This window comes from Heptranchias perlo, chromosome 17, assembly GCF_035084215.1.
Source record: "Heptranchias perlo isolate sHepPer1 chromosome 17, sHepPer1.hap1, whole genome shotgun sequence".
In the NCBI taxonomy this organism is placed as follows: domain Eukaryota; kingdom Metazoa; phylum Chordata; class Chondrichthyes; order Hexanchiformes; family Hexanchidae; genus Heptranchias; species Heptranchias perlo.
Genome location: NC_090341.1, coordinates 3669333 through 3697185, shown reverse-complemented (window position 1 = coordinate 3697185; position 27853 = coordinate 3669333). Strand labels below are relative to the sequence as shown.

The 27853-nt window shown below is 48.9% G+C and overlaps 2 protein-coding genes across 3 annotated transcripts in view; both read left to right on the top strand.

Moving 5' to 3' along the window:
* The first annotated feature begins 376 nt into the window (after positions 1 to 376).
* Positions 377 to 13143, top strand: LOC137334352 (uncharacterized). The gene is made up of 6 exons (XM_067999060.1): positions 377 to 441; positions 3521 to 3673; positions 4599 to 4701; positions 5494 to 5599; positions 12302 to 12501; positions 13121 to 13143. The coding sequence occupies exons 1-6, from the start codon at positions 385 to 387 to the stop codon at positions 13141 to 13143; spliced, it is 642 nt and encodes a 213-aa protein (XP_067855161.1). The 5' UTR covers positions 377 to 384.
* Positions 13144 to 15453: 2310 nt separating this feature from the next.
* Positions 15454 to 27853, top strand: part of LOC137334363 (uncharacterized) — a 51380-nt gene continuing 38980 nt past the window's right edge. For both annotated transcript variants that reach the window (XM_067999075.1, XM_067999074.1), the window contains exons 1-3: positions 15454 to 15485; positions 19750 to 19864; positions 27419 to 27567. In XM_067999075.1, coding sequence (XP_067855176.1) covers positions 15477 to 15485; positions 19750 to 19864; positions 27419 to 27567 — 273 coding nt within the window. In that variant the 5' untranslated portion in view covers positions 15454 to 15476. The remainder of the gene's footprint in view (positions 15486 to 19749; positions 19865 to 27418; positions 27568 to 27853) is intronic.

Here is a 27853-nt window from a genome sequence, read left to right as displayed (position 1 = left end):
ACTGTTTACTACATTTCCGAGTTTTGTGTCATCTGCAAACTTTGAAATTACACTATACCCAAGTCCAGGTCATTAATATGTATCAAAAAGAGCGGTGGTCCTAATACAAACTCTTGGGGAACACCACTGTATATTTCCCTCCCGTCTGAAAAACAACCGTTCACCACTACTCTCTGCTTTCTGTCTCTTAGCCAATTCCTTATCTAACCTGCCACAGTCCTTTTAATCTCATGAGGTTCGATCTGCATTAAACCTGGGACTGCTGGTCTGTAATGCCTCAGTTAGGCGCTGCCTTAGTCAGGGGGCTCCTGAGGGGGACGCAGGGCTGAGTGTGGTTGATTCTTGGTGACTGTTTCCCTTTGACAGGATGGCCGGATACTGTTCATGGACACGGAGGTAGAAAACATGAAGTATCACGAGATCCAAGCTCACAAGGACCCGGTGAGTACCAAGCTCCAGAGGCCCTCCAGGCCAACAAGGCTGGGGTCGCCAACCCTGATTGGGCGTATCCCTGGAGGATTCATCACATGACCTCCTGCCTCCGACCACTCCGCCCCCCACACACTAGCCATTGGCCACCCAACATGTCCATCCTCTTGACGCTCCACCTCTCCAACCCAATTGGAGAGCGACCAGACTCTTTGTTACCCAATTGGATGATTCTTGACTGTCAGTCAAACAGCTTTTCTTCCATCTCTGATATTTTTATAATAAACTAGTGTTCAAGCCATGTTTCTATAAATAACAACAACAGCAATAACAACTTGCATTTATATAGCGCCTTTAACATGGTAAACAGCCCAAGTCATTTCATAGGAGCGTTATCAAACAAAATTTGACACAGAGCCATAAAAGGAGATAGGTTTTAAGGAGCATCTTAAAGGAGGAGAGAGAGGTGGAGGGGTTTAGGGAGGGAATTCCAGAGTGTAGGTCCTAGGCAGCTGAAGGCACGGCCGCCAGTGGTGGAGCGAAGGAAATCAGGGATGCGCAAGAGGCCAATATTGGAGGAGCGCAGAGATCTTGGAGGGTTGTAGGGCTGGAGGAGGTTACAGAGAAAGGGAGGGGCGAGGCCACGGAGGATGAGAATTTTAAAACCGAGGCGTTCCCGGGCCAGGAGCCAATGTAGGTCATTGAGCACAGGAGGTGATGGGTGAACAGGACTTGGTGCAAGTCCTGTTCACGGGCAGCAGAGTTTTGGATGAGCTCAAGTTTATGGAGGGTGGAAGATGGGAGGCCGGCCAGGAGACCATTGGAATAGTCGAGTCTGGAGGTAATAAAGGCATCGATGAGGGTTTCAGCAGCGGATGAGCTGAGGTGAGAGGCGGAGACGGGCGATGTTACGGAGGTGGAAGTAGGCGGTCTTGGTGATGGAGCAGCAGTGTGGTCGGAAGCTCATCTCAGAGTCAAATAGGACGCCAAGGTTGCGAACGGCCTGGTTCAGCCTCAGGCAATGGCCAGGGAGAGGGATGGAGTCGGTTGCAAGGGAACGGAGTTTGTGGCATCGGTCTTGTGACAATGGCTTCGGTCTTCCCAAAATTTAGACGGAGGAAATTTTTGGTCATCGGTCAAACAGCGCGACAAATGAGGGACAGTGGAAGGGTCGAGCCAGGTGGTGGTGTGGTAGAGCTGGGTGTCGTCAGCGTACATGCGCACATGTCGGAAAACACAATTTTTTATTGTCCCTATGATTTTTCTGCCGGGTTTTTGCTCGCAGCAGTGCCCTGGAGATCAATGCTTAGTTCCTGGAGACTTCCGGGCAATCCTGGAGGGTTGGCAACCCAAGGGCGCAGCCGACCAACTGTAGGCCTGTTGCCACGGTGAGCCGGGAGCATTGACGATGAAAAATTTACCCCCCCCACCCCGGTCTCAAACCACGGGACAGGCAAGGCCCCGGCCGGCACCAGAAAGGGAGGAGACCGGGAGTGATTTACACAAAGACGGTTTCACGCTTCAAATATAGTGTTTTGGGTTGCCAACTCTGGCTGGACGTATTCCAGGAGGTTTCATCACATGACTGCATCCCTCCACGTGCCCCGCCCCCACTCTCCCCTCATTGGTCGCCCGACATGTCCGTCCTCTCTATGCCCCGCCTTCCCCCCGCGGCCAATCGGAAAGCAAACAGACTCTTTGTTACCCGATTGGAGGATTCTTGACTGTCAGTCAAACAGCCCTGTTCTCCCATCACCAACATTTTCATTACTAACCAACAAAAGTGTTGAAAGAAAACTATTTTTTTTTTATGGCTCCTGTGATTTTTCTCCCGGGGATTTTGCTCCCAGCAGCGCCCCGGAGATTAATCTTCAATTCCTGGAGACCCCAGGACAATCCTGGAGGGTTGGCGAACTCTAACCGTGGCGGTGAGCCTTACAGGCGAGGGAGGGCCCGGCCCCATGTCCATTCTGGATCAGCCGTGCCCCCGGCCACTCTCACGGTCGAATAGCTCGCTGATGCTCGCTTGAGCGAAGAGCTGCCAGTCATTCTGGGGAGGAGGCTGAATCTAATAAAAGAAGAAAAGAACTTGCATTTATATAGCGCCTTTCACCACCTGATAACGTCCCAAAGCGCTTCACAGCCAATAAAATACTTTTTGAAGTGTAGTCACTGTTGTAATGTAGGGAAACGCGGCAGGCAATTTGTGCACAGCAAGATCCCACAAACAGCAATGAGATAAATAACCAGATAATCTATTTTTTCAGTGATGTTGGTTGAGGGATAAATATTGGCCCCAGGACACCGGGGAGAACTCCCCTGCTCTCCTTCGAATTAGTGGCCGTGGAATCTTTTACGTCCACCTGAGGGGGCAGACGGGGCCTCGGTTTAGTGTGTCGGCTGTGACTCAGTGGGTAGCGCTCTCTCACCTCTGGGTCACAAGGTCGTGGGTTCAAGCCCCACTCCAGAGACTTGAGCGCATAATCCGGGCTGACATGCCCAGTGCCAGTACTGAGGGAATGCCGCACTGATGGAGGCACCGTCCTTCAGAAGCCCTGTCTGTTTGCCCTCTCAGGTGAACGTAAAAGATCCCACGGCCACTATTTCGCAGAAGAGCAGGGGAGTTCTCTCCGGTGTCCTGGGCCAATATTTATCCCTCAACCAACATCATTAAAAACAGATTATCTGGTCATTATCACATTGCTGTTTGTGGGATCTTGCTGTGCGCAAATTGGCTGCCATGTTTCCTACATTACAACAGTGACTACACTTCAAAAAGTACTTAATTGGCTGTAAAGCACTTTGGGACGTCCTGAGGTCGTGAAAGGTGTTTATAAATGGAAGTCTTCCTTTGTAACGTCTTATCCAAAAGATGGCGCCTCCGTCAGTGCAGCACTCCCTCAGTACTGCACTAAGAGTGTCGGCCTGGATTATGAGCTCAAGTCTCTGGAGTGAGGCTTGAACCCACGACCTTTTGACCCAGAGACCAGAGGGCTGCACATTGAGCGCTCACCTTCATTAAGAGTTTGTGACGAGTGGGTTTCCCCGTGGATTATTAACCGGTTACTTGCCTGAAATAAATGCGTTGCAGGTGATCCTTTTAAAACACGACATGGATCACAGCCAACTACTGAGCATGAGCCAAGAGACAAAGAGCAAACGTTTAAAGATCTGGAACCTGCCGAAATTACAGCTGATCCAGGAGATCCCGATCCCGCGAGAGGCCGTCGCATTCTCCAGAATAGTAAGAAAGACCGGGGGGGGGAGTGGGGGGGACCTTGTGGTACAGTTAACACCGGCCTTGCACCCCAGGGATATGGGGAGGCCCCAGCTCAGCTCATCGCCCCAATGGGATGAAAACCACCTCTCTCTCCCTGTCTGTCACTCTCTCTCTCACTCTCTAACTCCCTGCTCTCTCTTGCCCTCACCCCCATCTCTGTCTGTCACTCTCTAACTCCCTATCTCTCTATCTCTCACCCTCTCCTTCCCCCCTGCCTGTCACTCTCTCTCCCTCTAACTCCCTGTCTCTCTCTCTCTCTCTCTCTCTCTAAACCACCCAAGTCCCCAACCCAGCTCCTAATTGGGCACAGAACGTGGCAATGGGTGATTGGCTGGTGGGGAAGAGGGGCTGGATAGAGGGAGCAACAGACTCAATCTGATCACAGTGACTTGGTCACCGCCCTCTGTCCACTGGGTGTGTGGCTGTTGTGTGTGTGTGTGTGTGTGTGTGTCCCCGCTCGCTGTGTGTGTGTGTGCTCGCACTTGCATGTGAGAGGTTTATGGTCAGTTTTCTTCCCCCCTTTGTGGAATAGTCTGCAAACATAAACTGCCAACATTGGAGGTGTTGGCTGGGGCGCAGTGGGTGTCACTCTCGGCTCTGAGTCAGCAGGTCGTGGGTTCGAGCCCCACTCCAGAGACTTGAGTACAGAATCCAGGCCGACACTCCCAGTGCAGTACTGAGGGAGTGCTGTGCTATCGGAGGCGCCGTCTTTCGGATGCCCCGTCTGCCCTCTCAGGTCATGCGCTCAAGTCTCTGGAGTGGGGGTTTGAACCCACAACCTTCTGACTCAGAGGCGAGAGTGTGACCCACGGCCGACCCTTAGATGAACACAGCAATTAAAAGGTCAATAAATTAAGTTTCTGAATGGGATAATGGGCTTCACTTTCAGGGCAGCCAACTATGTCTGGGACTCAAGTCGGGAATGATTGACTTCAATGATATTATGACCACAGATTCCACGGAGCTGACGTTTCCTTCGATTGTATCACAAGGTAGGCGGCAAATGCACCAAATGGTGAAACGTCCATAGGAGGAAGATCCCAGATTCGGTCTAATGTGTGTTGTTACGTGGAGCAGTGGTAAGGATCAGGCCTGGTCCTGATGTAACCACAGTTGGACAACCTGCGGACTCCTCACCCCATTCCTCAACCCCACCTACCCACCTTCTCACCCTATCCCTCAACCCCACCTACCCACCTACCCAGCTTCTCACCCTATCCCTCAACCCCACCTACCCAGCTTCTCACCCTATCCCTCAACCCCACCTACTCACCATATCCCACCTACCCACCATCTCACCATATCCCATATCTCTGCGCTCCTCCAATTCTGGCCTCTTGCGAATCCCCGATTTTCATCGCTCCACCATTGGCGGCCGTGCCTTCAGCTGCCCGGGCCCTAAGCTCTGGAATTCCCTCCCTAAACCTCTCCGCCCCTCTCTCCCCTCCTTCAAGACCTCTACCTCAACCAGACGCTATTTACTGGCCATTGTAATTATACAACGGGGAGTTGGGGGGGGCTGGGGGGGTGTGATGAAGGGGGAGGTGGTGACCTGACATTCCCAATGGCGGTTGGCACATACAGGGAGCCGTTGTCCCAAGGAATTGCTGGCCTGCTTCCTAAGGCCCCTTCCCGGGATCAGAGCTTCTGGCTGGGATTGCGCGATCCCGAGACCGCTCCAGTGCTCTGACCCTCTCCGCCTCATAAAGCTTGACCTCGGCTGCCTTTTGTTTTCTTTTGCCTGTTTTCTTTCCCGAAGTCACGCTATCTATTCATTTCTTTAGATTTAGGCACTAAATGTGAATCGGCGGAGAAACGGGGGATGGATCAGACGGGCGATGTGGTGACCACTGACGCCTGCTCAAAGCAGAACATCTTTCTGAGCTGTGGGTAAGTGCAGGCACCAGACGCTCCCCAGACGGAACCAGAGGCCGTCTGTACCGCCTGGAGAAGCACTGAGTCATACAGACAAGGAACAACAACAACAACTTGCATTTATATAGCGCCTTTAACGTAGTGAAACATCCCAAGGCGCTTCACAGGAGCGTAAATCAGTCAAAATTTTGACCCCGAGCCTCATAAGCAGATATTAGGACAGGTGACCAAAAGCTCGGTCAAAGAGGTAGGTTTTAAGGAGCATCTTAAAGGAGGAGAGAGAGGCGGAGAGGTTTAGGGAGGGAATTCCAGAGCTTAGGGCCTCGGCAGCTGAAGGCACGGCCGCCAATGGTGGAGTGATGAAGTTCACCCCTTATGAGTGCAATGTACGTTAGCCTAATGCAAGTGAGACAATCGGTGATAATCTGATACTGAGCCACATAGACTCGGAGTGGCTGAGTTTGATTCCTGATCTGTGTCTGGCCTGATCCACGGAAGGTGACAGAGTTGCCCTGATGTTCTTCAGCTGCCTCCAGTCGAGGGAAGGGGAAAAATCAGGCAGGGTTCCCGCTCCCGATCGTTATCCAATGAGGTGCGTGAACACTGGCTAATAACAGGATTGGGTTTGGCATTGATAACTTCCCATGGTTGAATAGGTTGTTGACTGGCTAGGCTCCCATGTGAAGAATGGACACTGATGGCTAACGCAAGCCAAGGGACCACACAGGGTACGGTAGCATAGTGGTTATGTTACTGGGCTAGTAATCCAGAGGCCTGGACTAAAATCCAGAGTCATGAGTTTAAATCCACGGCAATTGAATTTAAATTCGCCACGCCACGGCAGCTGGCGAATTTAAATTCAATTAATTAATTCAATTAATTAAATAAAAATCTGGAATTAAAATACTAGTATCAGTAATGATGGCCATGAAACTACCGGATTGTCGTAAAAACCCATCTGGTTCACTAATGTCCTTTAGGGAAGGAAACCTGCCGCCCTTACCCAGTCTGGCCTATATGTGACTCCAGACCCACAGCAATGTGGTTGATTCTTAATTGCCCTCTGAAATGGCCTAGCAAGCCACTCAGTTGTAAAATCTCGCTACGAAAAATCATAATAAGAATAAAACTGGACGGACCACCCGGCATCGGACCACTAGGCACCGGACACGACAACGGCAAAACACCAAGCCCAGTCGACCCTGCAAGGTCCTCCTTACTAACAGCTGGGGACTTGTGCCAAAATTGGGAGAGCTGTCCCACAGACTAGTCAAGCAACAGCCTGACATAGCCATACTTACAGAATCATATCTTTCAGCCAACGTCCCAGACTCTTCCATCACCATCCCTGGGTATGCCCTGTCCCACCGGCAGGACAGACCCACCAGAGGTGGCGGTACAGTGATATACAGTCAGGAGGGAGTAGTCCTGGGAGTCCTCAACATTGACTCTGGACCCCATGAAATCTCATGGCATCAGGTCAAACATGGGCACGGAAACCTCCTGCTGATTACCACCTACCGTCCTCCCTCAGCTGATGAATCAGTCCTCCTCCATGTTGAGCACCACTTGGAGGAAGCACTGAGGGTAGCAAGGGCACAGAATGTACTCTGGGTGGGGGACTTCAATGTCCATCACCAAGAGTGGCTCGGTAGCACCACTACTGACCAAGCTGGCCGAGTCCTGAAGGACATAGCTGCTAGACTGGGCCTGCGGCAGGTGGTGAGCGAACCAACACGAGGGAAAAACTTACTTGACCTCGTCCTCACCAATCTACCTGTCGCAAATGCATCTGTCCATGATAGTATTGGTAGGAGTGACCACCGCACAGTCCTCGTGGAGATGAAGTCCCGTCTTCGCACTGAGGACACCATCCAACGTGTTGTGTGGCACTACCACCGTGCTAAATGGGATAGATTCAGAACAGATCCAGCAGCTCAAAACTGGGCATCCATGAGGCGCTGTGGGCCATCAGCAGCAGCAGAATTGTATTCCAGCACAATCTGCAACCTCATGGCCCGGCATATTCCTCACTCTACCATTACCAACAAGCCAGGGGATCAACCCTGGTTCAATGAGGAGTGTGGAAGAGCATGCCAGGAGCAGCACCAGGCCTACTTAAAAATGAGGTGCCAACCTGGTGAAGCTACAACACAGGACTACATGCATGCTAAACAGCAGAAGCAACATGCTATAGACAGAGCTAAGCGATTCCACAACCAACGGATCAGATCAAAGCTCTGCAGTCCTGCCACATCCAGTCGTGAATGGTGGTGGACAATTAAACAACTAACGGGAGGAGGAGGCTCTGCAAACATCCCCATTCTCAATGATGGCGGAGTCCAGCACGTGAGTGCAAAAGACAAGGCTGAAGCGTTTGCAACCATCTTCAGCCAGAAGTGCCGAGTGGATGATCCATCTCAGCCTCCTCCCGATATCCCCACCATCACGGAAGCCAGTCTTCGGCCAATTCAATTCACTCCACGTGATATCAAGAAACGGCTGAGTGCACTGGATACAGCAAAGGCTATGGGCCCCGACAACATCCCAGCTGTAGTGCTGAAGACTTGTGCTCCAGAACGAGCTGCGCCTCTAGCCAAGCTGTTCCAGTACAGCTACAACACTGGCATCTACCCGACAATGTGGAAAATTGCCCAGGTATGTCCTGTCCACAAAAAGCAGGACAAATCCAATCCGTCCAATTACCGCCCCATCAGTCTACTCTCAATCATCAGCAAAGTGATGGAAGGTGTCGTCGACAGTGCTATCAAGCGGCACTTACTCACCAATAACCTGCTCACCGATGCTCAGTTTGGGTTCCGCCAGGACCACTCGGCTCCAGACCTCATTACAGCCTTGGTCCAAACGTGGACAAAAGAGCTGAATTCCAGAGGTGAGGTGGGAGTGACTGCCCTTGACATCAAGGCAGCATTTGACCGAGTGTGGCACCAAGGAGCCCTAGTAAAATTGAAGTCAATGGGAATCAGGGGGAAAACTCTCCAGTGGCTGGACTCATACCTAGCACAAAGGAAGATGGTAGTGGTTGTTGGAGGCCAATCATCTCAGCCCCAGGACATTGCTGCAGGAGTTCCTCAGGGCAGTGTCCTAGGCCCAACCATCTTCAGCTGCTTCATCAATGACCTTCCCTCCATCATAAGGTCAGAAATGGGGATGTTCGCTGATGACTGCACAGTGTTCAGTTCCATTCGCAACCCCTCAGATAATGAAGCAGTCCGAGCCCGCATGCAGCAAGACCTGGACAACATCCAGGCTTGGGCTGATAAGTGGCAAGTAACATTCGCGCCAGATAAGTGCCAGGCAATGACCATCTCCAACAAGAGAGAGTCTAACCACCTCCCCTTGACATTCAACGGCATTACCATCGCCGAATCCCCCACCATCAACATCCTGGGGGTCACCATTGACCAGAAACTTAACTGGACCAGCCATATAAATACTGTGGCTACGAGAGCAGGTCAGAGGCTGGGTATTCTGCAGCGAGTGACTCACCTCCTGACTCCCCAAAGCCTTTCCACCATCTACAAGGCACAAGTCAGGAGTGTGATGGAATACTCTCCACTTGCCTGGATGAGTGCAGCTCCAACAACACTCAAGAAGCTCGACACCATCCAAGATAAAGCAGCCCGCTTGATTGGCACCCCATCCACCACCCTAAACATTCACTCCCTTCACCACCGGCGCACTGTGGCTGCAGTGTGCACCATCCACAGGATGCACTGCAGCAACTCGCCAAGGCTTCTTCGACAGCACCTCCCAAACCCGCGACCTCTACCACCTAGAAGGACAAGAGCAGCAGGCGCATGGGAACAACACCACCTGCACATTCCCCTCCAAGTCACACACCATCCCGACTTGGAAATATATCGCCGTTCCTTCATTGTCGCTGGGTCAAAATCCTGGAACTCCCTTCCTAACAGCACTGTGGGAGAACCGTCACCACACGGACTGCAGCGGTTCAAGAAGGCGGCTCATCACCACCTTCTCGAGGGCAATTAGGGATGGGCAATAAATGCCGGCCTTGCCAGCGACGCCCACATCCCGTGAACGAATAAAAAAAAACCACAGCGAGACTCAGTGCCTTAAGAAGAGGAAAAGTCAAATTGGAGGGAAACCAATCCTAAATAATAAAATGGACGCCTAAAATAGAGAATGTTGAAAAGGCACAACCTTGCAGAGGAAGAGTTTCATTGTATTTTATAGAATTATATAGAATGTTACAGCACAGAAACAGGCCATTTGGCCCAGCAAGTCCATGCCGGTGTTTATTCTCCACACGAGCCTCCTCCCACCCTACTTCATCTCACCCTATCAACATATCCTTCTATTCCTTTCTCCCTCATGTGTTTATCTAGTTTCCCCTTAAATGTATCTATGCTATTCGCCTCAACCACTCCTTGTGGGAGCGAGTTCCACATTCTCACCACTCTCTGGGTAAAGAAGTTTCTCCTGAATTCCCTATTGGATTTATTAGCGACTATCTTATATTTATGGCCCCAAGTTCTGGTCTCCCCCCACAAGTGGAAACATCTTCTCTACGTCCACCCTATCAAACCCTTTCATCATCTTGAAGACCTTTATCGGGTCACCCTTTTTCGATTGGTATAACCTCTCAGTTCTGGTATCATCCTTGTAAATGGGTCAAGTGGAGCAAGTGTCAGTGGGGAGAACATTTAGGGAACAGTGATCATAGTATCATAAGGTTTAGATTGGTTATGGAAAAGGACAATGAGCAATCCTGAGTAAAAATACCTAATTGGAGGAGGGCCAATTTCAGTGGGTTGAGAATGGAACTGGCCCGGGTAAATTGGAATCAAAGTTTGGCAGGCAAAACTGTAATCAAATAATAGGCGGCGTTTAAAGAGGAGATGGTTCGGGTACAGTCCAGGTACATTCCCACGAGGGAGAAAGGTGGAGCGACCAAAGCCACGACTCCCTTAGGAACATAGGAACAGGAGTAGGCCATTCAGCCCCTCGTGCCTGCTCCGCCATTTGATAAGATCATGGCTGATCTGTGATCGAACTCCATATACCTGCCTTTGGCCCATATCCCTTAATCCCTTTGGTTGCAAAAAAGCTATCTATCTCAGATTTAAATTTAGCAATTGAGCTAGTATCAATTGCCGTTTGTGGAAGAGAGTTCCAAACTTCTACCACCCTTTGTGTGTAGAAATGTTTTCTAATCTCGCTCCTGAAAGGTCTGGCTCTAATTTTTAGACTGTGCCCCCTACTCCTAAAATCCCCAACCAGCGGAAATAGTTTCTCTCTATCCACCCTATCTGTTCCCCTTAATATCTTATAAACTTCGATCAGATCGCCTCTTAACCTTCGAAACTCCAGAGAATACAACCCCAATTTGTGTAATCTCTCCTCGTTACTTAACCCTTGAAGTCCGGGTATCATTCTAGTAAACCTACGCTGCACTTCCTCCAAGGCCAATATGTCCTTCCGAAGGTGCGGTGCCCAGAACTGCTCACAATACTCCTTGATGACGAAAGAGATAGAGAGTAAGATGAAACAGAAAAAGGGCCATATGACAGATGTCAGGTTGATAACACAAGTGAGAACCAGGCTGAATATAGAAATTTCAGAGGGGAAATGAAAAAGGAAATAAGAGGGGCAAAGAGAGAGTATGAGAATAGACTGGCGGCCAACATAAAAGGGAATCCAAAAGTTTTCTATCGGCATATAAATAGTAAACAGGTCATAAGAGGAGGGGTGGGGCTGATCAGGGACCAAAAAGGAGATCTACGCATGGAGGCAGAGGGCATGGCTGAGATACTCAATGAGTACTTTGCTAAATGAGGACAGATTGAGAAAGCGTTTAAAAAAGCATACGGGATCCTGTGCTTTATAAATACAGGCAGAGTACTAAAGCAAGGAAGTTGTGTTGAGCCTTTATAAAACACTGGTTTGGCCACAACTAGAGTATTGTGTCCAATTCTGGGCACCACACTTTAGGAAGGATGTCAAGGCCTTGGAGAGGGTGCAGAGGAGATTTACTAGAATGATTCCAGGGATGTGGGACTTCAGTTACGTGGTAGACTGGAGAAGCTGGGGTTGTTCTCCTTAGAGCAGAGAAGGTTAAGAGGCGATTTGATAGATGTGTTCAAAATCATGAAGGGTTTAGATAAAGTAAATAAGAGAAACTATTCCCACTGGAAGAAGGGTCGAAAAGCAGTGGACACAGATTTAAGGTGATTGGCAAAAGAACCAAAGGCGACACGAGGAAAAACTTTTTTACGCAGCGAGTAGTTATGATCTGGAACGCGTTGCCTGAAATGGTGGTGGAAGCAGATTCAATCGTGGCTTTCAAAAGGGAATTGCATAAATACTTGAAGAGAAAAAATTTGCAGGGCTATGGGGTAGGACCAGGGGAATGGGACTAACTGGATTGCTCTTACAAAGGGCTGGCACAGGCTCGATAGGCTGAATGGCCTCCTTCCATGCTGTAACCATTCTATGATTCTATGAAATCTTTTTTGCACCTTCTCCAGTGCCTCTATATCTTTTTTATAATATGGAGACCAGAACTGTTCACAGCCTTCCAAGTGTGGTCTAACCAAGGTTCTATACAAGTTTAACAAAACTTCCCTGCTTTTCAATTCTATCCCTCTAGAAATGAACCCCAGTGCTTGGTTTGCCTTTTTTTTTATGGCCTAATTAACCTGTGTCGCTACTTTTATTGACTTGTTGCAGTGGTGACAATGCGATAAAGATCTGGGATGTGTTCGGCTCCCTGTTGACTGAGGTGGTTCTGGATCATACACTCACCTTCGCGTGCTTCCTCAACGACCAAGGCGACATATTGATTGGCTTCAAGGAGCATCTCTTCTTGATACCTCACAAAAAGCTGATGATTGACATCGAGGATGCTTTGTCTGATGATTCGGTACAAGGTAGGTCGTCCGATTTTACCGAAACCCAGAGCATTGCCCATGCGAGGCACCGCATATTCCTTAAGAGGACTCACTGCGTGAAAGCAATTCTCCTCATCTCAGCTCTGGCTCTTTTGCCAATTATCTTAAACCTGTGTCCTCTGGTTACCGACCCTCCTGCCACTGGAAACAGTTTCTCCTTATTTACTCTATCAAAACCCCTCATGATTTTGAACACCTCTATTAAATCTCCCCTTATCCTTCTCTGCTGTAAGGAGAACAACCCCAGCTTCTCCACATAACTGAAGTCCCTCATCCCGAGTGCCATTCTAGTAAATCTCCTCCGCACCCTCTCCAGAACCTTGACATCCTGTAATGTGGTGCCCAGAATTGGACACAATACTCCAGCTGAGGCCTAACCAGTGATTTATAAAGTTTAGCTCAACTCCCTTGCTTTTGATGTCACCTCCCTGCTGTTTTCTGAAGTGGGCCAATGAAACAGAGTCTGCGGCCAGGAGAACTACCAAAGTCCAAAGTCAACTCTTGGACTTGACAAGAGGTGAAAACCTGGACTCTTATCAGCTGGCCTCTAATGAAAGGATAGCCTGTAAGTTTTTATATTCCTTCTGAATCCTTGCAGCGACTCCCAACTATCGCAAGTAATTCACCATCACATCCCGCTGGAAATAACCAACCATAACGCCCCTTAAATGCATCCATACTATTCGCCTCAACCACTCCTTGTGGTAGCGAGTTCCACATTCTAACCACTCTCTGGGAAAAGAAGTTTCTCCTGAATTCCCGATTGGATTTATTAGCGACTATCATATTTATGGCCCCCTAGTTCTGGACTCCCCCACCAGTGGAAACATTTTCTCCGCATCTACCCTGTTGAACCCCTTCATGATTTTAAAGACCTCTAGTAATAAAGACGAGGTAATTCAAGAACTAGCGGTTGCTTAACAGCAAGCTTGGGTTTTACAAGACGATGGGAGGCAGGAAAGACCGAGGGAGTTGAAGAGTTCCACAATGAGATATCACCGATATGGCCTCTGCCCCAGCTTTCAGTCAGAACCATTGGGTTGTTGGATTTTTCCAAGCTTGCTCAATGCTCATCCAGCTGCTCTGTGTCTTCCTGCCTTTAGAATCAATAATTTACGAGGATCCGGCCGTTAAATATGAACTCCAGGACGTTATAAGCCATGATACAGAGTCCCATTTGGACATGGATTCTTATTTGGTAGGTCGGAAGGCCTCTGTATCTCTCGTAACTTCTTCCAAAAACAAGACATTTAATAATCAGATTTATTTTTTTCCTCCATTCATGGGGGCTTCATTGGCAAAGCCGGCATTTATTGCCCATCCCTGAGCAGGTGATGGTGGGCCGCCTTCTTGAATAGTGGTTTGATACAACTGAGGGGCTTACTAGGCCCACTTCAGAGGGGCAGTTAAGAGTCAAATCACATTGATCTCGAGTCACACATAGGCCCAGACCGGGTTAGGACGGCAGGTTTCCTTCCCTAAAGGACATTAGTGAACCAGTTGGGTTTATACAATCCAACAGCTTCATGGTCACTTTTACTGATACCAGTTGCTGTGCTGTACCTGCCCTGGGAGTGTTTGATGGGACAGTGTAGAGGGAGCTTTACTCTGTATCTAACCTGTGCTGTACCTGCCCTGGGAGTGTTTGATGGGACAGTGTAGAGGGAGCTTTACTCTGTATCTAACCCGTGCTGTACCTGCCCTGGGAGTGTTTGATGGGGCAGTGTTGAGGGAGCTTTACTCTGTATCTAACCCGTGCTGTACCTGCCCTGAGAGTGTTTGATGGGACAGTGTAGAGGGACCTTTACTCTGTATCTAACTCATGCTGTACCTGCCCTGGGAGTGTTTGATGGGACAGTGTAGAGGGAGCTTTACTCTGTATCTAACCCGTGCTGTACCTGCCCTGGGAGTGTTTGATGGGACAGTGTAGAGGGAGCTTTACTCTGTATCTAACCCGTGCTGTACCTGCCCTGGGAGTGTTTGATGGGACAGTGTAGAGGGAGCTTTACTCTGTATCTAACCCGTGCTGTACCTGCCCTGGGAGTGTTTGATGGGACAGTGTAGAGGGAGCTCTACTCTGTATCTAACCCGTGCTGTACCTGCCCTGGGGAGTGTTTGATAGTGGCTGATCAAATTGGGAAAGTGTTCCATTCTCCAGCACTAACATCTCTGACCATGATTCACATTAAAATAATGTACCTTCCCCCCTTCGCAGTCTCTGCTGATCTTAGTTGGATGGTTACAATTGGTCTGATTACCCCGGGTTAGCGGGAAGATAATCAGCCGTTATCTGTGCTCTTGATCCCGAAACGGTAACCGCTGCTGGAAACTGCATGTATAGACATCAAGTGAAGGGAGAATGGGGCTCAGCTGTGGTTTCCCCCCCTCTCCCCCCCCCCACCCCCCATGGTTAAATGACCTACCGGCGCTGGCTGATTAGGCTCACACCATGACAAATGGTCACATGGGCACCGGAGAGAGGCTCGTGCCCATGGACCCTGTACCCCAGGAAGACTAAGTGCCTTCAGGATAGAAAATAAGGGTTGGTGGGTTGGGGCTGGGGGGGGGGGGGAGGCGGTGGGTGGGTTGGGGGGTGGGGGGAGAAGAAGAACAATGGGATAGTTTTCCAAAATTCAGGAACACTTGCTAAGAATTCCCGACCGGAAGGTCAGACGTGGGCAAGGTTTGCCTGAATTTCACTTGCCCAGGGGTCAGAGGCTGAGGCTCCCCACTGTCAGTGCTGCCCCAGGAAGGTGCCCCCACAGGCGTTTACCCCCCCCCACAAGTGGTCGGAACTTTACCCTTTTGGGTGCACAAGAGTGAGGTCGTCGCTAAATTGCGGCTGGTTTGTCTTTCAGGCTCCTTTCAAGTATTTGGAGGTTTTATCAGAGTTGAAGAAAGGTGATGCTGGCTTATTGACCTATTACAGCGAAGAGAACAATCTCCTGAGAGAAATGGAATCTGTAAGTGGGAACCGTTGGCTGTATGTTCGTGGGGCTCGGGCTCGGGCGTGGGGCTCGGGCGTGGGGCTCGGGCATGGGACTCGGGCATGGGGCTCGGCTCGGGCATGGGGCTCGGGCATGGGGCTCGGGTCAGGCATGGGGCTCGGGCATGGGGCTCGGGCTCGGTCATGGGGCTCGGGCATGGGGCTCGGGCTCGGGGGTTGGGCGTGGGGCTCGGGGCACTCTTGCCTCCGGGTCAGAAGGTCGTGGGCTCGGATTCCACTCCAGGTTTCCAACACGTAACCCCGACACTCCCGGTGCCAGTGCTGAGGGGAGTGCTGCGCTGTCAGAGGTGCCGTCTTTCAGACGAGACATTAAACCGAGGCCCTAACACGAAATATGACCCTGGAGGCGAACCCTGACCCAGCCTCTACTTCCGGAGGTTCAAGGTGAGACGGTGGCTCTGGGTACCGGGTACTGCACGCACCACGATTGGCAGGACCCTCCGCCCGGGCCAACAGGGAACCTACAGGATGACCCCGGCCTCCGGTTCACTAGTGACAAACAGGCCCTCCAGTGGTCTTCATTTTAAATGAGTTGGGGGGGTTCTGGGTGGTGCTGGGACCTTTCAAAACTGGGCAGCTGCTTCCAACGCAGCCCAGTCAGGTGGCTGTAGACCTCCGACATGAGATAAATAAAAGGAGAGAAAAACAAAATTATAAGTGATGGAAATACACAACAATGAATTACTCCTGTAGTGTAATCATTGTTGTCAGGCAGACAAGCACAGCAAGATCCCAAAAAACAGAAACTGAGATAAGTGACCAGTTAATCTGTTTTTGGTGATGTTGGTTGAAGGAGCAATGTTGATAGACACTGACCCATAGAGTTGCTTCTGACCAATCACTGACAGATACTGACCCATAGAGTTCCTTCTGACCAATCACTGACAGATACTGACCCATAGAGTTCCTTCTGACCAATCACTGATAGATACTGACCCATAGAGTTCTTCCTGACCAATCACTGACAGATACTGACCCGTGGAGCTCCTCCTGACCAATCAGTGACAGATACTGACCCTTGGAGCTCCTCCTGACCAATCACTGATATGATGTGGAGATGCCGGTGATGGACTGGGGTTGACAATTGTAAACAATTTTACAACACCAAGTTATAGTCCAGCAATTTTATTTTAAATTCACAAGCTTTCGGAGGCTTCCTCCTTCGTCAGGTGAATGATGTGAAAATGAAAACCTCGAAATGAAATCGCATTTATAATTCACAGAACAATGCTTGGTGAGTACAGACAGTTTTTTCAACTGCCCGTTGCCAAGGCAATCAATGTGCAGACAGACAGGTGTTACCTGCCAGGTCTCACAGAATATACAAATCACCAAAAAAAAAACAACAAACAAAAAAAACAGAGATAGAAACATAGAAAAGACAGCAACTGACCCGTTATATTAAAAACAGATAACATTTGTTCGCTGGTGGGGTAACGTGTAGTGTGACATGAACCCAAGATCCCGGTTGAGGCCGTCCTCATGGGTGCGGAACTTGGCTATCAATTTCTGCTCGACGATTTTGCGTTGTCGTGTGTCTCGAAGGCCGCCTTGGAGTACGCTTACCCGAAGGTCGGTGGATGAATGTCCATGACTGCTGAAGTGTTCCCCGACTGGGAGGGAACCCTCCTGTTTGGCGATTGTTGCGCGGTGTCCGTTCATCCGTTGTCGCAGCGTCTGCATGATCTCGCCAATGTACCATGCTCTGGGGCATCCTTTCCTGCAACGTATGAGGTAGACAACGTTGGCCGAGTCACAGGAGTATGAACCATGCACCTGGTGGGTGGTGTCCTCTCGTGTGATGGTGGTATCTGTGTCGATGATCTGGCATGTCTTGCAGAGGTTACCGTGGCAGGGTTGTGTGGTGTCGTGGACGCTGTTCTCTTGAAAGCTAGGTAATTTGCTGCGAACGATGGTCTGTTTGAGGTTGGGTGGCTGTTTAAAGGCGAGTAGTGGAGGTGTGGGGATGGCCATAGCGAGGTGTTTGTCCTCATTGATGACATGTTGAAGGCTGCGGAGAACATGGCGTAGTTTCTCCGCTCCGGGGAAGTACTGGACGACGAAGGGTACTCTGTTGGTTGCGTCCCGTGTTAGTCTCCTGAGGAGGTCTATGCGATTTTTTGCTGTGGCCCGTCGGAACTGTCGATCGATGAGTCGAGCGTCATATCCCGTTCTTACTAGGGCGTCTTTCAGCGTCTGTAGGTGTCCATTGCGTTCCTCCTCGTCTGAGCAGACCCTGTGTATTCGCAGGGCCTGTCCATAGGGGATGGCCTCTTTGACGTGGTTAGGGTGGAAGCTGGAAAAGTGGTGCATCGTGAGGTTGTCCGTGGGCTTGCGGTAGAGTGAGGTGCTGAGGTGCCCGTCTTTGATGGAGATTCGTGTGTCCAAGAAAGAAACTGATTCTGAGGAGTAGTCCATGGTGAGCTTGATGGTGGGATGGAACTTGTTGATGTTATCGTGTAGTCTCTTTAGTGATTCCTTGCCGTGGGTCCATAGAAAGAAAATGTCGTCGATGTATCTGGTGTATAGTGTTGGTTGGAGGTCTTGTGCAGTGAAGAAGTCCTGCTCGAACTTGTGCATGAAAATGTTGGCGTATTGGGGTGCGAATTTGGTCCCCATGGCTGTTCCGTGTGTTTGGGTAAAGAACTGGTTATCGAAGGTGAAGACATTGTGATCCAGGATGAAGCAGATGAGTTGTAGGATGGCGTCCGGAGATTGGCTGTTGTTGGTGTTGAGTATTGATGCTGTCGCAGCGATGCCGTCATCGTGGGGGATACTGGTGTATAGTGCCGAGACGTCCATCGTGGTGAGAAGTGTTCCTGGTTCAACTGGTCCGTGGGTACTGAGTTTTTGTAGGAAGTCTGTAGTGTCGCGACAGAAGCTGGGGGTTCCCTGTACGATGGGTTTCAGGATGCCCTCGATGTATCCAGAGAGGTTCTCACACAGGGTTCCGTTGCAGGGTCTGCTCAGACGAGGAGGAACGCGATGGACACCTACAGACGCTGAAAGACGCCCTAGTAAGAACGGGATATGACGCTCGACTCATCGATCGACAGTTCCGACGGGCCACAGCAAAAAATCGCATAGACCTCCTCAGGAGACTAACACGGGACGCAACCAACAGAGTACCCTTTGTCGTCCAGTACTTCCCCGGAGCGGAGAAACTACGCCATGTTCTCCGCAGCCTTCAACATGTCATCAATGAGGACAAACACCTCGCTATGGCCATCCCCACACCTCCACTACTCGCCTTTAAACAGCCACCCAACCTCAAACAGACCATCGTTCGCAGCAAATTACCTAGCTTTCAAGAGAACAGCGTCCACGACACCACACAACCCTGCCACGGTAACCTCTGCAAGACATGCCAGATCATCGACACAGATACCACCATCACACGAGAGGACACCACCCACCAGGTGCATGGTTCATACTCCTGTGACTCGGCCAACGTTGTCTACCTCATACGTTGCAGGAAAGGATGCCCCAGAGCATGGTACATTGGCGAGACCATGCAGACGCTGCGACAACGGATGAACGGACACCGCGCAACAATCGCCAAACAGGAGGGTTCCCTCCCAGTCGGGGAACACTTCAGCAGTCATGGACATTCATCCACCGACCTTCGGGTAAGCGTACTCCAAGGCGGCCTTCGAGACACACGACAACGCAAAATCGTCGAGCAGAAATTGATAGCCAAGTTCCGCACCCATGAGGACGGCCTCAACCGGGATCTTGGGTTCATGTCACGCTACACGTTACCCCACCAGCGAACAAATGTTATCTGTTTTTAATATAACGGGTCAGTTGCTGTCTTTTCTATGTTTCTATCTCTGTTTTTTTTGTTTGTTGTTTTTTTTTGGTGATTTGTATATTCTGTGAGACCTGGCAGGTAACACCTGTCTGTCTGCACACTGATTGCCTTGGCAACGGGCAGTTGAAAAAACTGTCTGTACTCACCAAGCATTGTTCTGTGAATTATAAATGCGATTTCATTTCGAGGTTTTCATTTTCACATCGTTCACCTGACGAAGGAGGAAGCCTCCGAAAGCTTGTGAATTTAAAATAAAATTGCTGGACTATAACTTGGTGTTGTAAAATTGTTTACAACTGAACAATAAGGACAGAGAATCAGAGGGAAAAGTCGCAGAGGGATATATGGAGACAATTAAAGTGATAAACGACAGACAATCTTCTGAGATCCAAATTGTTTCTTTCAGGCGTTAAACGAGTACAGGCCGGCCTCCACGGGAATGTACAATTCCCCGGCCAGCTCTGTAATGTCGATCGAGATGTGCCACCTTACCCCGGTACCAGAAATGGAGGAGCAAGAAGGTAAGGGGCACTCCCTCTCCCCTCACTGCACCTCTGCCTGGGTGGCTGATGGTTCGATAGGGCTGAAATTGTCACACGCTGCTCCTTCATGCGGTCTGCTGGAGTCGGGCAGTGGGTCAGCTGTAGGCCTTTTACCTTGCAGCCCTGATTCTCTAACCCCGCCACTGCATTGAGGCCCTGTATCAGCAGCAGGGCCTAGCGGTTTCATCCCTTATATAGAATCATAGAATGGTTAAAGCACAGAAGGAGGCCATTCACCCCATCGAGCCCGTGCCAGCTCCTGGTAAAAGCAATCCAGTTAGTTCCTTTCCCCGTAGCCCTGCAAATTTTTACCCTTCAAGTATTTATCTAATTCCTGTTTGAAAGCCACGATTGAATCTGCTTCTACCGCCCTGTCAGGCAGCGCATTCCAGATCACTGCGTAAAAAAGATTTCCCTCATGTTGCCTTTGGTTCTTTTGCCAATCACCTTAAATCTGTGTCCATTGCCAACCATTGTTCTTTCGAGGTTCAACATGACTTGCTTGCTTTTGTACTCTGTGCCTCTATTTATAAAGCCCAGGATCCCGTTTGCTTTTTTAACCGCTTTCTCAATCTTACCTGCCACCTTCAAAGAGTTGTCCCCATAAACCCCCAGGTCTCTCTGTTCCTGCACCCCCTTTAGAATTGTATCCTTTAGTTTATATTGCCTCTTCTCGTTCTTCCTGCCAAAATGCATCACTTCGCACTTCTCTGCGTTAAATTACATTTACCCATTCCACCAGCCTGTCTCTTGAAGTCTATCACTATCCTCCTCACTGTTCACTACACTTACAAATTTTGTGTCACCTGCAAATTTTGAAATTGTGCCCTGCACACCCAAGTCTAAGTCATTAATATATATCAAGAAAAGCAGTGGTCCCAGCACTGACCCCTGGGGAACACCACTGTACACCTCCCTCCAGTCTGAAAAACAACCGTTCACCACTGCTCTCTGTTTCTTGTCACTTAGCCAATATGGTCATAAGAATATTTCTTGTATCGACTGTGAGCCTCTCAGGTTTCATCTAGGAACATGGGAACAGGAGGAGGCCATTCAGCCCCTCGAGCCTGTTCCGCCATTCAGTCAGATCATGGCTGATCTATGTCTTGACTTAATTTTAGAACCATAGAAAAGATACATCACAGAAGGGGGCCATTCGGCCCATCGTGTCCACACCGGCTCGAAGAACAACCAGGTGCCCATTCTAATCCCACCTTCCAGCACCCGGTCCGTAGTCCTGCAGCTTGCAGCACTTTAGGTGCAGGTCCAGGTACTTTTTAAAAGAGTTGAGGGTCCCTGCCTCTACCACCAATTCGGGCAGCGAATTCCATACACCCACCACCCTCTGGGTAAAAAAAGTTTTTCCTCATGTCCCCTCTAATCCTTCCGCCAATCAGCTTAAATCTATGTCCTCTAGTTCTTGATCTCTCCACTAGGGGAAACAGGTACTTCCTGTCTACTCTATCTGGGCCCCTCATAATTTTGTACATCTCAATCAAGTCACCCCTCAGCCTCCTCTGCTCCAAGGAAAACAACCCCAGCCTATCCAATCTCTCCTCGTAGCTGCAATTTTCAAGCCCTGGCAACATTCTTGTAAATCTTCTCTGCACTGTCTCCAGAGCAATGACGTCCTTCCTGTAATGTGACCAGAACTGCGCACAATACTCCAGCTGTGGCCTTACCAGCGTTTTATACAGTTTCATCATTACATCCCTGCTTTTGTATTCTATACCTCGGCTAATAACGGAGAGCATTCCGTATGCCTTCTTCACAACCTTATCTACCTGTACTGCCACCTTCAGGGACCTGTGCACATGCACTCCAAGGTCTCTCACTTCCTCTACCCCTCTCAATATATTCCTGTTTACTGTGTATTCCCTTTTACTCTTTGCCCTCCTTAATTGCATTACCTCACACTTCTCCGGGTTGAACTCCATTCGCCACTTTTCTGCCCACTCCACCAACCCATTGATATCTTCTTGGAGTCTACAGCTATCCTCTTCACTATCAACTACACGGCCAATTTTTGTGTCTTCTGCAAATTTGCCAATCATGCCCCCTACATTCAAGTCCAAATCATTAATATATACCACAAACAGCAAGGGACCCAACACTGAGCCCTGTGGCACACCACTGGAAACGGATTTCCATTCGCAAAGACATCCATCGACTTTCACCCTTTGTTTCCTGTTACTGAGCCAATTTTGAATCCAACTCGCCAGATTTCCCTGTATCCCATGGGCTTTTATCTTTCTGACCAGTCTGCAATGTTTTTTTTATTGGTTCATGGTATGTGGGCGTTGCTGGCGAGGCCGGCATTTATTGCCCATCCCTAATTGCCCTTGAGAAGGTGGTGATGAGCTGCCTTCTTGAACCGCTGCAGTCCGTGTGGTGATGTTCTCCCACAGTGCTGTTAGGAAGGGAGTTCCAGGATTTTGACCCAGCGACGATGAAGGAACGATGATATATTTCCAAGTCGGGATGGTGTGTGACTTGGAGGGGAACGTGCAGGTGGTGTTGTTCCCAAGGTGGGACCTTGTCAAATGCCTTACTAAAATCCATGTAGACAACATCCACTGCACTACTCTCATCAATCCTCCTTGTCACTTCCTCAAAGAATTCAATCAGATTTGTAAGGCATGACCTTCCCTGAACAAATCCATGCTGACTATCCCTGATTAAACCATGCCTTTCCAAGTGACAGTTTATCCTATCTCTCAGTATTGATTCTAATAGTTTGCCCACCACCGAGGTAAGACTGACCGGCCTATAATTGTTCGGCCTTTCCCTCGTACCCTTTTTAAACAATGGTACTACGTTTGCAGTCTTCCAGTCCTCCAGTACCTCCCCTGTATCTAGTGAGGATTGGAAAATGATCCTCAGAGCATCCACTATTTCCTCCCTGGCTTCCTTCAATAGCCCAGGAAACAATCCATCCGGCCCTGGTGACTTATCAACTTTCAAGGATTCCAGTCCCTCTAGTATTTCCTTTCTCATTATGTTTACCTTATCCAATATTTCACACCTCTCCTCTTTAACTACTATGTCCGGATCATCCCTTTCCTTTGTGAATACGGAGACAAAATATTCATTTAAAACCCTACCCACATCCTCTGCTTCTACACACAAGTTACCCTCATCATCCCTGATAGGTCCCACCTTTTCCTTAGCTATCCTCTTGTTCTTAATGTATTGATAAAACATCTTTGGGTTTTCTTTCATTTTACTAGCTAATATTTTTTCATGCCTTCTCTTTGCTCTGCTTATTTCCTTTTTTACGATGTGGAGATGCCGGTGATGGACTGGGGTTGACAATTGTAAACAATTTTACAACACCAAGTTATAGTCCAGCAATTTTATTTTAAATTCACAAGCTTTCGGAGATTTTCTCCTTCCTCAGGCAAATGTTTCAAGAGCTCCTTGAAGCCTACGCATTTATACATATAGAACAATACATGGTGTTTACAGACTGCCCCTGCAACTGCCCGTTGCCAAGGCAATCACCGTGTTCAGACAGAGAGGTGTCACCTGCAGAACCCCCGAATACACATTCAACAAAAAAACAAACAGGGAAAAAAAACAGAGAAAAAAAACACAGAGAGAGGCAGAAACATCCGGAAGGCAGAGAGAGCCAGCAAATGACCCATTATATTAAAAACAGATAACATTTGTTCGCTGGTGGGGTAACGTGTAGCGTGACATGAACCCAAGATCCCGGTTGAGGCCGTCCTCATGGGTGCGGAACTTGGCTATCAATTTCTGCTCAACGATTTTGCGTTGTCGTGTGTCTCGAAGGCCGCCTTGGAGTACGCTTACCCGAAGGTCGGTGGATGAATGTCCATGACTGCTGAAGTGTTCCCCGACTGGGAGGGAACCCTCCTGTTTGGCGATTGTTGCGCGGTGTCCGTTCATCCGTTGTCGCAGCGTCTGCATGGTCTCGCCAATGTACCATGCTCTGGGGCATCCTTTCCTGCAACGTATCCTTTTTTACGTCATCCCTGTACTTTCTATACTCCTCTAGGCTTTCTGCAGTATTTAGTTTTCTGTGACAGTCATAAGCTTTCTTTTTCTGCTTTATCTTGCCCCGTGTACTTCTAGACAACCAGGGGGCTCTAAATTTGGCAGTGCCACCCTTTTTCTTTGAGGGGACGTGTCTGCATTGTACCTGTAGAATTTCACTTTTTAGTGCCTCCCACTGGCTTGCCACTGATTTCTCCTCAAGTAGTTGTGTCCAGTCCACTTCTGCCAAATCACCTCTTAGTTCTGTAAAATTTGCCTTCCCCCAATTTAAAATGTTTACTCCTGATTTAACTCTGTCCTTTTCCATAATAATGCTAAAACTAACTGAATTGTGGTCACTATCCCCACTATGGTCACCCACTGTCACTTCAGTTTTCAATTGACCCCCAGACTCAACAGCTTTTTGGGGAGAGAGAGTTCCAGATTCCCACTCCCCTTTGTGTGAAGAAGTGCTTCCTGACATCACCACTGAACGGCCTGGCTCTAATTTTAAGGTTCTGCCCCCTTGTTCTGGACTCCCCCCACCAGAGGAAATAGTTTCTCTCTATCTACCCTATCAAATCCTTTAATCATCTTAATCACCTCAATTAGATCACTCCTTAATATTATATGCTCAAGGAGATACAAGCCAAGTCTATGCAACTTGTCCTCATAATTTAACCCTTTTAGCCCCGGTATCATTCTGGTGAATCTGCGCTGCACCCCCTCCAAGGCCAATCTATCCTTCCTGAGGTGCGGTGCCCAGAACTGGAAGCGGTATCTCCAGATGTGGTCTAATCAGAGCTCTGAACAGCTGTAACTTAACTTCCTGCCCCCTTGTATTCCAGCTCTCTTGTGATAAAGGCCAACATTCCATTAGACTTTTTGATTATTTTTTGTATCTGTCCACGAGCTTTTATTGATTTTGGTCCTTGGGCCCCCTAAATCTCTCTGCTCCCCCACAGTTCCGAGCTTCTCACCATTTAGATAATACTCTGATTTATCTTTCTTAGGTCCAAAGTGGATGACCTCACACTTCCCCGCATTGCACTCCAGCTGCCACATTTTTGCCCACTCACTGAATCTATCTACGTCCCTTTGGAACGGTGCGGTGCCCAGATCTGAAGGCAATATCTCCGATGGGTCTGACCAGAGCTTTATACAACTGTAGCATAGACCACAGCCTCTCTAAATAATTCCAGAAGTCTTTGTGATTTCATCCTTTCTAAATTGGTTATTTTCTACTTTTATTATTCACCAATCATATAATGCAAAGCCTTTCCCACCAATCACATTTTTCCAAAAAAAAACATTTTACCCAATGAAATATCAGGGGAAAAAAATTCTCTGATATACAACTGCCATGTCAGTTCCTTACTCAGTCCATTAGATATCCTTAAAAATAATCTTAATAACATAACAAAAAGATTACAATGATGATACCAGAACTGAGAGGTTATAACAATCAGGAAAGATTGAGCAGGCTGAGGCTCTTTTCTCCAGAAAATAAGAAGCCTGAGGGGTGACCTGATAGAGGTCTTTAAGATTATGAAAGGGTTTGATAGGGTAGACGTAGAGAAGATATTTCCACTTGTGGGGGGAGACCAGAACTAGGGGCCATAAATATAAGACCATAACTAATAAATCCAATCGGGAATTCAGGAGAAACTTCTTTACCCAGAGAGTGGTGAGAATGTGGAACTCGCTCCCACAAGGAGTAGTTGAGGCGAATAGTGTAGATACATTTAAGGGGAAGCTCGATAAACACATGAGGGAGAAAGGAATAGAAGGATATGCTGATAGGGTGAGATGAAGTAGGGAGGGAGGAGGCTCGTGTGGAGCATAAACACGGCATAGACCAGTTGGGCCGAATGGCCTGTTTGTGTGCTGTACATTCTATGTAATTCTCTGTAATTATAGCGGGTTACATTACTGGACTAGTAATCCAGAAAATGTGAGTTCAAATCCCACCAATGCCAGTTTGAGTTTAGTTTTTAAAAAATCTGGAAATAAAAAGCTGGTATCCAGTAAAAGTGAAGCTGTCGCATTGTCACAAAAAAAACCCAACTGGTTCACGGAAGGAAACCTGACGTCCTTGCCCAGTCTGCGCCTATATGTGACCCCAGTCCCATACGAACGTGGTTGGCTCTTAACTACCCTCTGAATTGGGCCTAGCAAACCACTCAGTTGTATGAAACGTCAAGAAGAAGATCCATGATTGCTCAAGGGCAACGAGGGGATGGGCAATAAATGCCGACCTTGCCAGCGATGCCCACTTCCCCAGGATGAGGTTTTAAATACATCAGTTAAAGTATCTGATTATGAGATTGTGGCTCTAAAGGAATATTGTTGCATTTTGTTGGAAGAGGGCAGCGTGGTGAGTTGGCACATTCATCCCTGGGACCTGGGTCTGAATCCACCTCCTCTATTTACGGACTGAGAGAGGAGTTTGGACAACATCAATATACTTCCTTGGGGGGATGCGAGTGTTTGATGGGACAGTGTAGAGGGAGCTTTACTCTGTATCTAACCCGTGCTGTATCTGCCCTGGGAGTGTTTGATTGGACAGTGTAGAGGGAGCTTTACTCTGTATCTAACCCGTGCTGTACCTGCCCTGGGAGTGTTTGATGGGACAGTGTAGAGGGAGCTTTACTCTGTATCTAACCCGTGCTGTACCTGCCCTGGGAGTGTTTGATGGGACAGTGTAGAGGGAGCTTTACTCTGTATCTAACCCGTGCTGTACCTGCCCTGGGAGTGTTTGATGGGACAGTGTAGAGGGAGCTTTACTCTGTATCTAACCCGTGCTGTACCTGCCCTGGGAGTGTTTGATGGGACAGTGTAGAGGGAGCTTTACTCTGTATCTAACCCGTGCTGTACCTGCCCTGGGAGTGTTTGATGGGACAGTGTAGAGGGAGCTTTACTCTGTGTCTAACCCGTGCTGTACCTGCCCTGGGAGTGTTTGATGGGACAGTGTAGAGGTTGCTTTACTCTGTATATAACCCGTGCTGTACCTGCCCTGGGAGTGTTTGATGGGACAGTGTAGAGGGAGCTTTACTCTGTATCTAACCCGTGCTGTACCTGCCCTCGGAGTGTTTGATGGGACAGTGTAGAGGGAGCTTTACTCTGTGTCTAACCCGTGCTGTACCTGCCCTGGGAGTGTTTGATGGGACAGTGTAGAGGGAGCTTTACTCTGTATCTAACCCGTGCTGTACCTGCCCTGGGAGTGTTTGATGGGACAGTGTAGAGGGAGCTTTACTCTGTATCTAACCCTGTACCTGCCCTGGGAGTGTTTGATGGGACAGTGTAGAGTGAGCTTTACTCTGTGTCTAACCCGTGCTGTACCTGCCCTGGGAGTGTTTGACACTAATACCAGGTGCCCAAAATTAGAATATTTTCCATCGTCTAGTTGTGACATCCCTCTCCTGGGTGTGCACACAGTTCAGTTCAAATAAGCAATAATGAGGAGTTGGGAGGCTGCCTTTAGGGTGTAGTTGTGTAATGTGTAGTTCATTTTTGCTCTGTTTTGTCTCACAGTAAATAGCTTGATGATACAGCCAGGGGACAACTGCGTGAAAGTGGTGCAGGCTTCCACGTCGAGTTTGGTGATGCCGGAGGTCGGTATCTCGCCCATTCACACCCCGTTTGTGGTGGAGCCGGAAACGGGATCAATCACGGGGAGTGAGGTGAGTCCCCATCACCGACTGTGCAGGGCCTGCAGCCCAACTCTCCAGCGCTGGATGGGTGGTGAGGGTCTAATTGTGTAGCAACTGTGTGCCCGTTCCTTTCCCCGTTTTCCCCATCAACCCTCTTGCTGCCCACAGGATGCGGCATTTGCCGCTGTCGCTTTTTACTGGGTTTAGGGTAAGTTGCTAGAGCGCAGCAAAGGGAGCTTTACTCTGTATCTGACCCGCGTTGTACCTGCCCTGGGAGTGTTTGATGGGACAGTGTAGAGGGAGCTTTACTCTGTAT